The sequence below is a fragment of the Schistocerca piceifrons genome, chromosome 5 (genome assembly GCF_021461385.2).
Source record: "Schistocerca piceifrons isolate TAMUIC-IGC-003096 chromosome 5, iqSchPice1.1, whole genome shotgun sequence".
In the NCBI taxonomy this organism is placed as follows: Eukaryota; Metazoa; Arthropoda; class Insecta; order Orthoptera; family Acrididae; genus Schistocerca; species Schistocerca piceifrons.
In genome coordinates, this window is record NC_060142.1 from 593,063,865 (window position 1) to 593,080,244 (window position 16,380).

General features: G+C 44.8%; 1 protein-coding gene across 3 annotated transcripts in view; it reads right to left on the minus strand.

Moving 5' to 3' along the window:
• Positions 1 to 14,417, minus strand: part of LOC124798590 (gamma-glutamylcyclotransferase-like) — a 35,135-nt gene extending 20,718 nt beyond the window's left edge. The window contains exons 1-3 of one of the 3 annotated variants that reach the window (XM_047262052.1): positions 14,247 to 14,417; positions 12,146 to 12,267; positions 11,941 to 12,074 (exon numbers count right to left, since the gene is read on the minus strand). In XM_047262052.1, coding sequence (XP_047118008.1) covers positions 11,941 to 12,074; positions 12,146 to 12,267; positions 14,247 to 14,343 — 353 coding nt within the window. In that variant the 5' untranslated portion in view covers positions 14,344 to 14,417. Of the gene's footprint in view, positions 1 to 11,940; positions 12,075 to 12,145; positions 12,268 to 12,362; positions 12,557 to 14,246 lie in introns of those variants that run through there. The other 2 variants (XM_047262054.1, XM_047262053.1) reach the window with 2 other exon arrangements.
• Positions 14,418 to 16,380: the final 1,963 nt, after the last annotated feature.

A 16,380-nucleotide genomic window follows, 5' to 3' on the forward strand; every position in this document is an offset into this window, starting at 1 on the left:
AGAGGGCAGTAGAAAGGAGGAAAGAAGCCCGGATGCTGTGGCTGCATAATAGGGAGAGAGGACAGGAGAGAGACGTTCAATGTCGTTAGAAGAGAAACAGCAAGAGTTCTATGAACAGAGAAAAGGAAATATCTAACTAGAGTCCTAGAATCTATAGAAGTGGAAAGCAGTAATGGAAACTCAAAGAAGTTGTTTCAGTATACAAAGAAAAGCAAGAGATGTTATCAAAGTGAAAAACTATTCATAAAAGATAAAAATCAAAATATGCTAACACAGCTGGAAGGTATCCTAGAAAGATGGAAAGAGTATTTCTCAGAAATGTTAAATTGCACTGATCCGCACATAACCTCCAATTACACAATGTCTGAGAGTGACAGCATTAATAATGACGAATGTAGAATCACAGAACAGGAAGTAATCCACTCCATCCAAAAGCTCAAAAACAACAAGACAGCAGGCGAGGACCAGATATCAGCAGAGATGTTAAAAGAGGGCGGAAGCAAACTACACAAAGAAATTTATAACCTGATCACAATGATCTGGAAAACTGAAACACTGCCTGAGGATTGGAAAACTGCAATAACTTGTCCCATACACAAGAAAGGAAACAGAATGGAATGTGGAAATTACTGAGGAATCAGTTTGCTGAACATACCATACAAAATCCTGTCAATGACCATTCTGGAAAAACTTAAACCTTATGCAGAAAACATTATTCAAGATTACCAGGCTGGATTTTGAACAAATCGTTCCACAACTGATAATTTGTTTACTATATGACAAATCTTTGAGAAATACTGGGAATTTAACAAAAACATCCATTGTCTCTTCTTTGACTTCCAGCGAACCTACGACAGCATCCACAGAAGTAGCCTCTACAACACATTATGAGAATTTAGTATACCCAGTAAAATCAATAGGGTGATACAACTGTGCATGGATGGCTCCCAGGCAGCAGTGAAGTTCAGAGGATCCATATCCCCCACCTTTGCAATTAAAACAGGCTTGCATTAGAGAAAGTGGTTTGAGAGAGTAATTTACATCTATACAATGGTCTCCAATTCGAACACTGAAGTAAACCTTCTGGCTTATGCAGATGATATAGTGTTGCTGAATGAAAATGAAGAACTGAAAGACATATACAGATATCTCAAGTACAGTTCCAGCAAAATTGGGCTTTTGATTAACCAAGAGAAAACCGAATATATGGAAATAGGTCGAGTCATAAACCCAAATCCTTACTTTGAAATTGATCAACATTCTAAATTCAGAAAAGTTCTCCAGTTTAAATACCTTGGATCATGTTCCAATAATAAAAATATCACAACAATGGATATAAATGAAAGAATAGCCTCAGGGTGAAGATGTCTGTACTCACTAAGCAACCCACTCAAAAGTAAAGCTTTGTCAATCACCACAAAGATGAAGATATACAACACTTATCTGCCCCATAGTACTATATGGTTCAGAAAGCTGGACACTTATTAAAGAATGAAAGAGAAAAACTGAATGTTTTCGGAAGAAAAGTAATGAGAAAAATCTGGGGACCTGTGTTGGAGAATGGCGCATGGAGAATTCGAAAGAACAATGAAATTTATCAGTTAATGAAGCAACCCACTATCATCCAAAAATTAAAAAGTATGAGACAACAATGGGCTGGACATGTGGTCAGAATGGAAAATAACAGAATCACCAAGAAAGTATTTGAAGGAACTCTCCAGACAACAAAACCATTGGGCCAACCTCGTACAAGGTGGGATTTTTTAAGGGCGCTCAACTACTGAGGTCATTAGCGCCCAGTCACTGTTGTTAGAGCACATGGAATCTAGTAAAACTCAAGGGGAGGGGGGGGGGGGGGGGACGACACCAGAAAGACCTGACAAAGATGCAGATAAAATAAGTAAAAAGGTTAGATGTCTTTGGACAAGCCAGTCAAAGTTATAAAACGCAGAACACGAGCAGCTGCTCGAGCGTCATCAGCTAAAATATCCGGTAAAGTAGATGGCAGAGACAGGACAACACGAGATTGACTAAAGCGGGGACACGACAATAAAACATGGCGCACTGTTAATGCCTGACCACAAGGGCACTGCGGGGCTGGGTCACCGGAGAGCAGGTAGCGGTGGCTAAACCGGCAATGCCCAATCCGCAACCTGGTCAGAAGGATCTCCTCTCACCGAGATGGTCGGGAGGAGGTTGTCCAAGCAGTTGGGAGCGGTTTTACTGCCTGGAGCTTGTTTCCTTGGAGGGATGACCAAGCATCCCACCACAACGACACAAGCCTCTAACAAACATCCCCACGAACGTCAGATGACGGGACACAATGGGAGGCTGGCCGAGGCAGGAGGACTGCAGCCTTGGCTGCAGCATCCGCAGCCTCATTCCCAGGCACTCCTACATGTCCGGGAACCCACAGAAAGCTGACAGGAGAACCATTATCAGCTAAAGAATGGAGGGACTGCTGCATCCGTTGAACCAAGGGATAGACCGGATAGGGAGCTCCAAGGCTCTGAAGAGCACTGAGTGAGTCAGAGCAGAGTACATACGATGAATGGCGGTGGCGGCGGGCATACTGAACGGCCTGACGGAGAACAAAAAGCTTGTCTGTAAATCTGGAACATTGGTCGAGGAGCCGGTATTTAAAGGTGGCGGCCCTGACAACAAAGGCACAGCCGACACCATCGTCAGTTTTGGAGCCATCGGTGTAAATAAAGGTGTGACCGGCAAGTCGAGCACGAAGTTCGACAAACCGTGAGCAATACACTGCAGCCGGAGTACCCTCCTTCGGGAGTGAGCTGAGGTCGGGATAAATATGAACTGGAGCCTGGAGCCAAGGTGGTGTTGGGCTCTCACCCTCTTTGAAGGTGGTAGGGAGGGCAAAATCCAATTGTCGAATCAGGCGACGGAAGCGGAGTCCGGGGGGCAGCAGGGCAGACACACACAACCCGTACTGACGGTCGAGAGAATCGGCGAAGAAGGACTGGTAAGAGGGGTGGTCGGGCATAGACAACAGCCGGCAGGCATACCGACACAGCAGTACGTCGCGCCGGTAGGTCAATGGTAATTCGGCAGCTTCAGCATAAAGACTCTCGACAGGACTAGTGTAGAAGGCTCCGGTCGCAAGACGTAACCCCCGATGGTGGATGGAGTTGAGACGGCGTAAGAGGGATGGCCAAGCAGACGAGTAGACAAAGCTCCCATAATCCAGCTTCGATCGGACTATGGACCGATACAAGTGAAGCAGGACAGTGCGATCCGCTCCCCAAGATGAACCACTAAGAACTCTGAGGACATTAAGGGAACGTGTACAACGGGCCGCCAAATAAGAGACATGCGGAGACCAACACAGTTTCCTGTCCAACGTGAGCCCTAGAAACTTAGTTGTTTCCACAAATGGGAGAACAACAGGACCGAGATGTAAGGATGGCGGAAAGAACGCTTTATATCGCCAAAAGTTGATACAAACCGTCTTCTCTTCAGAGAACCGGAAGCCATTTGCCACGCTCCATGAGTATAGGCTGTCTAGACAACGCTGAAGGCAGCGCTCCAGGAGGCATGTTCTCTGGGCACTGCAGTAGATCGCGAAGTCATCGACAAAGAGAGAGCCTGAGACATTAGGTGGAATGCAATCCATAATTGGATTGATCGCGATGGCAAAAAGGGCTACGCTCAAGACGGAGCCCTGAGGCACTCCATTCTCCTGGAGGAAGACGTCGGACAACATGGAACCCACACGTACCCTAAACTTTCGATCCGTTAAAAAGTAATCAATAAAAAGGGGCATGCGACCGCGTAGGCCCCACCTGTGCATAGTGCGGAGGATACCTCCCCTCCAACAGGTATCATAAGCCTTCTTCAAATCGAAGAACACGGCTACCGTTTGGCGCCTTCGCAAAATGTTGTTCATGATGAATGTCGACAAGGTCACAAGGTGGTCAACAGCGGAGCGGCGGCGACGAAAGCCGCATTGGACATTGGTAAGTAGCCGTCGAGATTCAAGAATCCAAACTAACCGAGCATGAACCATGCGCTCCATCACCTTACAGACACAGCTTGTAAGAGAAATGGGGCGGTAACTAGAAGGAAGGTGTCTATCCTTCCCGGGTTTGGGTATAGGAACAACGACGGCGTCACGCCAACACATGGGGACCTGACCTTCGGTCCAGATGCGATTGTAGGTACGAAGAAGGAAGCTTTTGCCCGCCGGAGAAAGGTGTGCCAGCATCTGAACGTGAATGGCATATGGCCCCGGAGCAGAGGACCGGGACAGTGCAAGCGCACGTTCAAGTTCCCGCATAGTAAAGGGTGCATTTTAAGTTTCCAGATTCAGCGAGTTGAAGGAAGGTCGCCGAGCCTCTTCTGCCTCTTTCCTGGGGAGGAAGGCAGGGTGGTAATGGGCGGAGCTTGAAACCTCCGCGAAAAACCGGCCGAAGGCGTTGGAGACAGCCACAGGATCAACGAGGACCCCATTACCTGAGGTCAGGCCAGGTACCGAGGAGTGGGCCTTAATGCCCGACAGCCGGCGCAGGCCACCCCATACGACAGAAGAGGGAGTAAAACTGTTAAAGGAGCTGGTGAAAGAGGCCCAACAAGCTTTTTTACTGTCTTTGATGACTAAGGCATTGTGCTCGGAGTCGTTTGTATCCAATACAATTCGCCAACGTAGGATGGCGGCGAAAGGTGCGTAAAGCACATCGTCGAGCACGGATAGCGTCTCTACAAGCCTCGTTCCACCAGGGGACGGAAACGCGACGTGAAGAAGAGGTAGTACGAGGAATGGAACGTTCAGCAGCATTGATGATAACAGCCGTGAGGTATTCGACCTGACTGTCACAACTGAGAAAATCGTGGTCCGGAAAGGTCGCCAGGGACGAGTAAAGTCCCCAGTCAGCTTTCGGTATGTTCCAGCTTGAAGGACGTGGGGATGGGGTGTGGTGCAGGAGACGAACGACACAGGGGAAGTGGTCGTTCGAATAGGTGTCAGAAAGGACATACCACTCAAACCGACGGGCAAGAGTGGTAGAACAGATCGAGAGGTCCAAGTGGGAGTAGGTATGAGTAGACTCCGAGAGGAAAGTCGGGGCGCCAGTATTGAGGCAGACAAGATTGAGATGGTTGAAGACATCCGCCAAGAGTGAGCCTCTTTGACAGGATGCAGGAGAGCCCCAAAGGGGATGATGGGCATTGAAGTCGCCAAACAATAAAAACAGCGGGGGAAGCTGAACAATCAGGTGCATCATGTCAGCCCGACTAACAGCAGATGACGATGGAGTGTAGATGGTACAAACTGAAAAAGTAAAAGCAGAAAGAGTAATACGGACAGCTATTGCTTGGAGTGGGGTGGTCAATGGGATGGGATGGTAATAGACATCATCCCGAATGAGCAACATGACCCCACCATGAGGTGGGATACCGTCCACAGGGGTGAGGTCATACCGCACCGAGGTATAGTGGGTAAAGGCAATACGGTCAGTCGGGCGCAACTTGGTTTCCTGGAGACCAAGGACGAGCGGACAGTGCAGGCGGAGGAGCAGTTGTAATTCCTCCCGATTAGATCGAATACCTCTTATGTTCCAATGTAACAAGGCCATCGCTAGGCAAAAAAGAGGGGGAACGAGACGGGGGAAGAGCTGGTCACCTCGACGGCTGCGGAGGGCCAGGTTTCGAGGGAACAACGCTACAACCGGCGGGAGGCGGATCGTGTTCCATCGAGTCATCGCCAGCTGCGGCCGCTGTCCTTGGTTGTGTAGGAGGGGCAGCATCATTTGCCGACGAGAGGCCAGCTGAGCGCCTGGCAGCAGAGCGTCCCGGCGAAACTGAGGACGGCCGGGAGCAGCGACTCACGGATGAAGCGTCAGACGAAACGCGCCAGGGTGGAGAGGGGGATAGAGACTTTTTCTTGGAGGCCTTCTTGGAAGTCCGAGGAGGCACAGGGATTGTGGGCTGGACCTGAAGAAGGTCCTCACGCGCGGGGTCCGTTTTGGAACGCCGGACCTCGGAAGCTGGGGTCCGGAACGTTTCCCCGATGGACGCCTCCTTCCAGGCGGCGGGGGGGGAGGAGGAGGAGGAGGAAGGGTGGCCCCTGGGGCAGAGGGGGCGGGGGCCTCGGGGGAGGAGGATTTGGAAGGGAGGGATTTGGGAGGTGGAGGCAGAGACCCCAGATGGGGCGGAGGAGGCAGAGGGCGGACGGGATAGGGGTGAGGATACCGCGGAAGGAGTGGACACAACTGAGGCAAACGAAGTGGTCAACGGCACGGGATGGAGGCGGTCATACTTCTTCCTGGCCTCAGAATAAGAGAGACGATCCAAAGTTTTGGGTTCTTGTATCTTCTTCTCCTTCTGATATGCGGGGCAGTCTGAGGATCTAGGCGAGTGGATGCCAGGACAATTAACGCACCGAGGTGGTGGGGTGCATGTATGGTCCTCACGAAGAGGAGGTCCACAATCGCCACAAAGGGGCTCAGCCTCACACCGTGACGACATGTGCCCAAAGCGCAAACACCGAAAACAGCGCATAGGAAGCGGGACGTAAGGTAGCACGTCGCACCGGTAGCACATCACCTTTACCTTCTCCGGGAGAAGGTCCCCCTCGAAGGCGTGGGTGACGGTCTTCGGGGCTGCGCTGGACTCGCCGGACGAAATGCACGCCTCGGCGCTACATGTTGGCCCTGAGCTCCTCATCAGATTGCAGCAGGAGGTCCCGATGAAAAATAACCCCCTGCATCCTATTTAGTGCCAGATGCGGGACAATGGACACTGGGATGTCCCCTAGGCGGTCGCACGCCTGGAGCGCCGCCGACTGTGTGGCGGAGGTGGTCTTTATAAGAACGGACCCCGAACGCATCTTACTGAGAGCCTCGATTTCCCCGAAGATGTCCTCAATGTGCTGAACAAAGAACATGGGATTGGAGGTGGCGAACGTCCCCCCCATCGGTTCGAGAACAGACCAAATAGCGGGGGAAGTACTTCGCCCCAAGCCGGCGGGCCTGTCCCTCCTCCCAGGGAGTGGCCAAGGGGGAAAGGGCAGGAGAACCAGAACTAGAGACAGTACCTTTCCCTTTGAAAGACTCGGCCGCAGAGCCGAGATATGTGTTGACGTTTCATCTGCGAAACGTCCGCCCCGATAACACCCACTCCGACCACGGGCTCTCCCCACGGACGCCACCCAGCCTCAGCAAGGGCCACCTGGCAGGATGACCATTGCCGGGAGCCCTGATGCCCCAAGGAGACGGGCATCTACTCCTTGGCCGACGCGAGGAGGGTGCAGCTCAGGTATCGGCAGTACGATCCCTGTGTTGTCAGGGGGCTACAACCTAGAGGGTACATGACGACCCCACCACAATGGGCTGGCTACCGTGCTGGATTTCTGGTGCCATGGAAAGTCCATCATGATTGTAGGTGCAGATGGGGACGCACTATGGGCGTAACTTGTAGAACCCATCAGGCGTTTAGGCCCAATTTGAGGAATAGTGGGTATGGTTACAATGCCGGTACAATGCTGAGCGCCAAGGTCTTAGTGCACTGAGGACCAGTGGTACACCACGTAAGGCGTCCTTCCCCAAAAGGCTCATACTTCTGTAGAATTTTGAAAAATGGAGGTCAAACCCCAAGGAGGACCATCACATGGAAGGCCAAAACGGTTGAAACTCCTTTTAGCTGCCTCTTACGACAGGCAGGAATACCTCGGGCCTATTCTTACCCCGAACCGGCAGGGGGGTCAAGGTGGGAAGATGACATGGAGGAGGACATCACAGCATTAGGAATTTCCGCAGGGTGGAGAGAGGCTGCAAGAGATAGTCGACAGGGCCTGTGATCGCTGAGGAGGAGGACGAGGAGCATCTCCCCCACCCCCTCCCCTGCCTGTTACAGAATTATGGTGTCATGGGTCATTTTATTAATAGATTTAAAGTAATACATCTATTGTTAATTTAGTTTTGCACTGCTGTCTACACTACAAACTTCTTGTCAACGATGAAGTTTTTGGTGGGAAATGATTTTGTTTAAGGTTTTGGCTCAAAGAAGGTTATGTTATTTCTTGTGGTGATCACGGCACCATTTTCTGCATTTTCAGGGTTGGTTTTTAACAATTTAAATAGTAGTGTTTCAACCAAAATTTACATAAATTATTTTACTTAAACCTTAATCTACGAAGTAAAACAAGAAACATGCATTATGGTACTAATAGTGCCAAACTATACACACTTTAGAAAATGCATATTTGCATGTAATGTAACAAAAATAAGTATTTCTATTAATACCTTTTATTAAAAAAAATCTTTTAGTTCATTGTACTTCTGATCTCCATAACTTGCATCAAATTGCAGCCTTCTATTATTGTTATTAAATGGTTTGCAGCAAAATGTAATTACGTAATGCGAGTGACTGTATTAACATTAGTTATACTACTTGGGGGAGTTCCATCACAAATTTTGATAAGAAAATAACATTACACTATTATTTTCTTTGCTCAGCTAGCAAAATTTCATCAATGGTAAAATAAGGCAGAAACAAAGGCGAGGAGAACTATAAAAGGTAAAATGAAAAACATCATGCAAATACAGGAAGGGGAAAGAAGAAAGATGTTGAAGTGCTACGAAAAAGGAACAAGAATAATAGCAGAGAAAGAAGAAAGAACGGATACAGTAGTTTGTTGCAAAATGTAGATGCTTAAAAAAGGGAAATCTGAACAAAGACAAATGTTATTTCCTTAAAAGAATGCAAGACACAGCATGAGGGGGGGAAAAAAAACACACTACCAAATTCACCATGAAATAAAGTGTGCTGTTAAGAAACTGAAAGTTTTATTGGAGATGTTTCGCTCACTGGTAGTAAGGAAAAAGAATTCACCACTACTTCCAATGAAATGGTTGGCACTTGTCAAAATGAACTGGTTGGCACTTATCTCAGTTGTTCGAGGGGTTTATTCAAGAGATGATGGAGATCACTAAGCACCAAGCCTGAAGGATATGAAAACTATTTGAAATCCAGACTGTCCATGAAAGAAACTGCAAATCACACATTTGTATTCATCTCCGAGTGAGAGAGATGTTCTTTTTGGGGTCGACAGAAGCATCCAATCCCACGCGTCGGCTTTGACCCGTGACGTAAGGGTGTTGTCGTGTGTGACGTAATGACGGTGCGGAGTTTGGTTTGTGAGTGTGGCGTGTTTGTAGACGTCGTCATGTTGTGCTCTCTGGTGGTATGTTCAGGGTTTTCGTTTGTGTGGTGTAATGGGCTCAGTTTGCTTTTGCTTGTTATCGAGAATTGTTCGAGTGTCGGCTGTGTTTGTATTGGAATTCGTTTCAGTGAGTTAACGATTTTGTGTGAAGGGTAATTTAGAGTTGTTTGCTGTACATCGTGTGGTAATTTTAGTCAAATTAATCGGTTGTTGTTTTTGTTCAGGAATGGATATGACGGATAAAATTAACAGCGCGCAGGTCAAGGGAAGTGTTCGATCCCAATGTGTGGCTGTGTATGTTGATATTGGTATCTGGAGAAGTTTTTGAACTATATAGGCCAAGGGAAGTGTTTGATCCTAATTTATGGGATCGGGAGCTGCTGTTGAGCTGTGTAGGTCAAGGGAAGTGTCCGATTCCTGATGATATTGTGTTTAGTGGTATTTGGGGAGTTTTGTGATATTGATTTTTTTCGTCATTTTGTATGGGGGTGGGTGTCTAAATTTGCTTATATTTAGTTTGCCCCCACCCAAAAACACACCATTTCCCGCACTTGTCCCGTTAGTGTCATTAGGCTTTTTGTGGAAAGTGTGCGTGTGTTTGTTTTTTGATGTATTTTTGTGCTCATAATGTGTACGTATCTATTTTATATGCACCATATTGGAATCGTGGTTTATGGTCGTTTACGCCATATTTGTGACGTCATGGGTCAAAGCAGACAGGCGGGATCGGACACTTCCGTATTTCCTCTTTTTTGTTTCTGAATATGGCAAGATTGTTAGCAAGTGAAGATTTGCTGAACTTAAGACATAAACATGTGGTTCTGAGTTCTCAAGTACCACATAACATCCATTTATGTAAATGTCATGAAAATTTTATTTAGGTTGCAAACACTTTAAGCAAAGTTTTCAAGCACTTCCTGCATACTCAACCTCCTATTTAAACACAATCGAATGTGAGCCAACTAAAGAAGACTGTTGCACTATGACGTGCAGTGACTGTAAAGATTGTAGTTTGGTGGAGATGTATTATTAATGATGCTCACACTTCTAACCTCAATTGTTCCTGGCAAATACGGGAGCAAGGAGTTCACCTTACCAGAGTGCAACGAGAAGGTACTGCAGCTGAACTGGCACAATGTACAATTTCTTTGCTGCCATTTTTACTGGAGCATTTTTTTCTGAAAAGAAAGTTTACAAAACTGTGCAACAAAGAAAGAGCAATAATGTCATCTTCACTGCTAAGTCTAATTTGCGATTTTTGCAGGTGGAATTTTCTAAAAATTGTACTGGCTCTGTACAGGAGGAAATAGAGTTTTCACTGTATGCAAGCACAAGTCTGTTTACATCATGAGTCTGGTACTCTAATAAACACAATTTCATACTGACAGTGTCAGATCAAGAACACTGATTGCTTACTCTGATAGTTTGCTTGGAGAAATTTCATCTGAAGTCGGAGAAATGTATATCCAGTCAGATAGACCCAGCTCATGGTTTGAGAATAGATATATTGAAGCTAGTCTACAAGTAATTTGAAGGAAGTAATGTGGAATTATTTTGCCACTTCACATGGGAGAGGTCCTGTAAACAGACCTTGAAGTGAAGAGACAAGTTAGAGCTCATACCTCAGCAAGAAATTGTCAGCTTTTTTTATGAAAACAATTTGCAAAAGTAGCTAGCAAAATATAACCTGTAAAAGTGAGGGAAATGTATGAAACAGGTATAGAAGAAAGAAACTGTTTTTAAAGAAGTACCTAAAGGCATATCAAAAATACAGGACACCATTCTTAAAAATGAACTGAAGACTTATCCCTTGTCAATGCACAGTGATAAGAAAAAAGATTTAGCAATCAGAAAGGACACATTTCCTAAAAACTGTTACTAGTGGCAAATATACCATTATGAAGCTACAAGGAAGGCATACTGTGTATTGTTATGCAGCAATCTGTCAGTCTTCGGTTGATGACCAAAATGGAACTGAAGGAAAGGTGGGAGAGAGTAAATCTCACTTCAGTGTCAATGATGGAGGCACATCATTTTTAAACAGTGGCCAAATTAAGTATGTCCTTTCATATATTTAACTAGAATGCATGAGCAGTAGACTATACTACAGGTTTGATGTCTAAGTTGATGCCATTTAATATGGTTGCTGCTCAGGCAAATGGCAGAAATATTAGCAATACTGTCTCTTCTCTTTGTTACTTTTCTTATATTGGTTGTATTTCCCTCTTTTTTTTTTATATATTATGTAACAAGAGTGACAGGACTGCAGTGTCAGTGACATATTAAACAATCCTTTCTGTGTTCAGGGTAACTGTGGAAAACAGGACTGTCAACTTATTCAAGAGCAGAAACATTTGATCACATTTAAGAAGAGATTTCCTATGTTTTTTTTCTGTAATATGAGTGACAGCTTTGTTTTTAACATTCTTCACAATGTGGTACAAGCAAACTATACAAAATACAAACTAAAACAAAAGAAATGTTATCAGTAATAAGATTATTTCACTCTAGCATAACATCTGAAACTTAAGTTCATTCACATAAAAAAATTATGAAAACTGTCAACCTATAATGTGAGTAACAGCAGAATGACCCTGTAATAGAATCGTCTTGGGTGATCAGCTGAGTGGTGACATCATCTTGTCAGGTGTGTGTGTGTGTGTGTGTGTGTGTGTGTGTGTGTGTGTGTGTGTAAGTAATAAAATTAACGTATGCCTACATAATTGTCCAAGTATCCTTTGATGGTACAAAAATTTGATTACCTGTCCAAGTTGTCCATATCGGATTTGTCCATTTGCCATACAGCTCCCCATACATGTTTTCCTTGGTCAGGAACAACTGTGGCAGCAGCACCTTTCCAGCGTCGAGACCAGTATCCGAAATCAAGCCGATAATCCTGTAGGAGTCGGTGCGGTTATTAACTATCGAGATCATCACTGTTTACATGGTGGTGCTTGTAACACTTACCGCAAGTTTGGCCTTAGAAATTCTAACAGCAGTTGGGTTATTTATATGTATTCTCTTCGCCAACAGGTTACTGCCATAAGCAAAATATAGAAATTTATCGTCAAGGTAAACCTTTGTGTCATCTGTAACAATAGCAATATCACAATAAACAGCCATGCCAACGAAATGATCGCTAACGTATACTGTGCACCTTATCATCCATGCATTATTCGCTCACAATTCCTATACAACGTTTCATGTCGGATGATTTTCAGCATGTTTGTAAATCATAACGAATGGAAGCAGCATATGTCTCTTGCAAATTATCCAAAGAAGCATAACAAAGAATAACTTTCTCGGTGCTTCTTACGCATTTTTCACCTAAAACACCACCTGCTACAGAAATTTGTTTACTTTTTTCCTCCCATTGCACTGCATGCAAAGATAATCCATCGAAAATATTACAGATAACCAATATTAACGGGGTAGCTTCGAATTCTCTTTGGTTAGACGTAGATGATGTTTGGTTTTTTGGGGCGATCAACAGCGCCCGTTCAAAGTCCCAATTTTTTCACACTCCTGTTTTTTTTCACAGTGCGATATAGCCAGTATCATGAACGATGAGGATGACGATGAAATGATGAGGACAACACAAACATCCAGTCCCCGGGCAGAGAAAATACCCAACTCGGCCGGGAATCTAACCCGCTACCCCGTGATCCCAGAGGTAGCAACGCTAGCCACTAGACCACGAGCTGGGGACTCTTTGGTTAGGTACAGCGTACCTTATATTCTCTACGTTTAAATGCGACATATCTTCCGAAAACCGTTTTTCACTCTCGTTTTTACATATTAAGGAGCCCAGTTAAAAAAAAAAACAGCTGTTATAGTTTTTTATTTCATCAGCACAATCGCTGTTTCTCTTCAATTAACAGCTTCAGTCTAATCTTACTACTTTTCCTTCATTGTACAAAAAGCCACACCGTCCATATTAGCCGGATTTTTTTTTAAAATAAGACGAAACCTGGCAGCCCAAGTCACGTCTGAAAACCGGTTTTGTTTACATGGGAACGAAAATCGATTGCGAAATTTGAAAACCGGCAACTGGAAGCGGATTTCCAGAATAGATTTCGAAGTGTTTACAAGATCACCCGGAAGAGGTATTGGGAAGCCGGTTTATAAAATCCGGTTTTGGGAACCCCATGCGAACAGGGTGATTACAGAATTTATTCTTTAATACAGTTCTGAGTAGCCTTACCATATGGGTAACAGCATTAAATGAAAATCATCACCATTAAGTAATAATTACAATCCACATGGTCCTCGGACAAATGCGCCCAGAAATGTCACTATCAGCTTTTTTACACTTCCCCAAGAAAGATAAACACACCGCTCTTCCAACATATCGCACCTCAATTGGCTCTTGTGGTCTCTCCGTGCGCACCGGGTTTACTACCATCGATGAGACATTTTAATCATTGTTGTTTGAGAAAAACGATCTTTCACACTTGATTAATGGTCAATACGCAGCTCTTCTTCTTACGCCAAACTCAGATCTAATCATATTACATGTCCGCTAGGGTGAGTTTCCGATCATTACAAGCTTCAAAATTTAGAGTACAGTCGAAAACAGGAGCAAATTTTAATACTTGGTGCCTGTGTTATTTTTTGGCGGCGGATATGCATAATGCTGACAACATTAAGATAAATGCCTGCCCATGAAACAGTGTCAGCTGCAATCGAAAACAATATTTTATATGGCGAGGTAAAAGGGGAAACTACAAATATAGGCTACATTTACAAGCAATAAGGGGAAAGCTTTATATCTGCGTGAAGACTGGGTTATTTACACCTCGTGCCTCGGTAATCTGTGTAAAATATTTGCTTTGACCTGCTATGAAAGCAGTTTTCGTGGCACCTTCGATATGAGAAAAATACGAAGTAAGATCCAGAATATTATTGAACTGGTAACGGAATTAACGAAACCTGACAAATGGCTTTCGTAAACACTAGCAGTTTCAATGAATCCCTGTTCAAGCTGTACGACAACTGTGCATTTTCAAATATAAGAATAATAACATGTAGCATAATTATCTATTGTAGCACAAATATAGGTACTTACTTCTGTCAGCAGTAGTATTAACATCAGCTGTTGTTACTTGACACGCCACAAAGACACCAGTCACTGCTAAGACCACTATAACGAGGCGGCAGACCATGCTGCAGGTTTGGTACCTCCGCTAAGACTGGCTGAACTCCCGCTGAAGCCTTTCGCAGGCCAATATAAAGCGGCACAGACCTTGACTAGACAGCGACTAGCGATATGGCTGACGATTTACAGTGTGTCCTCCACGATGCGCGCAACAAGACGAAGACGAAATCCGACAATCGTGGTTTCCAAGCCACGTTGGCTGTTTGTAGACTTCAGTTGCTGCGCCATTAAACGCAAAAAAGCTTTAGGAAAGCACAAACTAGAAAACAGAAAATCTTCACTGGTGCGTTGCACCAAATTTCGACTTCAGGTAACAGTCTTACCTAATTCACACAATTTATTATGGAATAAAGTTTACGTTACATTTAAATTTTCGTAATTTCTGCTGAATGTGAATTGAGGTATCAGTTTTTCCTCGGAAGTCTGAGATCCAGCAGCATCCAATACACGTTCACTGCCTCGTGTTAGCGTAGGCGCGAAACACTGGCTGTAATATTGAACAGATACTTTTGCGCAAGTGTTGACCTTTGCACAGTACTTCATTAAACAGAGATGCAGATCCAAGACTGTTCGGATGCAGCTCTCCAAGCAAGTGTATTGTGTCGGAGCGTCTTTATCTCAGAATAAATTCTGCAATCCCCCTTTCTCGCACTTCCTCGAGTGTCAAAGTGACAGTTCTTCGATGATTACGTACTTAGATAACGAAATTTTTACATAGCTCAAGAGCGCACCCATGCTCTAAGCTACAGAGGCGGGTAAAGGAGGAACAATTACTAAAGTTTCGCAGTGAATGACGAAATATTTTTGAGAATTCACAACTGGCTCTGCGTTCTCTTGCTAGTAGTTAATATTCATTACAAGTTCTGGATGTTTTTTTCCATTGCTTCGGAACTGAATTTATACATGTGTGTATTTGACGGGGCGTGATGCGATTTCGGCTTGCGGGGTTGGGGAAGGTGGCCAGAGGGGGGGGGGGGGGGGCGGCAGTTGTCTCCCCCTGCCCTAGCTGCATATACTTATGACTCGTTCACTCTAAAGCTAACTAAGCGCAAATTCGGGCGCGTGTAGCACATGTGAAGTGACACGGCATATAGAGCGACGCGCACTTTCCACACGTGCCGTGCAGGTCCTGCGCATATTGAGACACGTAGACATTCTTCGCGCGTGCCTTTTGACACGCTGCGCTGAGCTGACAGAATCGAGGCGCGCGTCCTGAAATTTGTCTCAAACAGTTTAACCGTACAAAGCTATCCTGTAAATAAATTTGATTTTTACGTTGCTTGTAGCTTTATAGCTTTATATGTCAGCTCTCGCTAATGATCAATGACATTCGCATTTAAATAAGACACTGCGCGAAATTCGAAAAGTTTACAAGAAAAATACGAGTCGCAACGATTTTACATTTGGTGCATTTTACATCATAAGCTGCAGTGTATTAAATTTAGCTAACACATCGATTTTTTCTTTACACTCGGGAGGTTGTCTCTAAATGTCTCCAATCTCGCGAAAATGGGTTTTATGTAGAGCGTTCACTTGCGATCGCACACGCGCTAGAATGAAATACACATAACATCCCACATAGCTCCTAAACCGCTCGAGATATCGAAACCGAATCTGGCAAATGATAGCACACAAGGAAGAGAGTATTCTGCCAAGTGCTTAACACACGGAAATTTCTATAGCAGAAGCTATAGTTTTATTTTATTTTTTCAATTTAGTACTGTAAATTTTAAGACATTGACGGCTAATGAAAAGGCAATTTCCCAGTATGAAAATAAACATGAAATTTCTTCTCTTACGTTACTGCAAACCGGCACAATGAGGTTTACCATAAGCTATTGACCTCTCTAGTCGCCAGTTGCTTGGTTGACGAGACACTGTTTCAGGAATCTGTCGCAATAGCTACTGTAAGATGAGTTTGTTCAAGTTATACTGTATTTTGGCAAAGAAACACAATTCACCCTGTCGCGAGACAAACATAACCGCTACTTATAAACGACGATTCTTCTTTGATTGAGGAAAGGTTAATAATACACACAGAAAT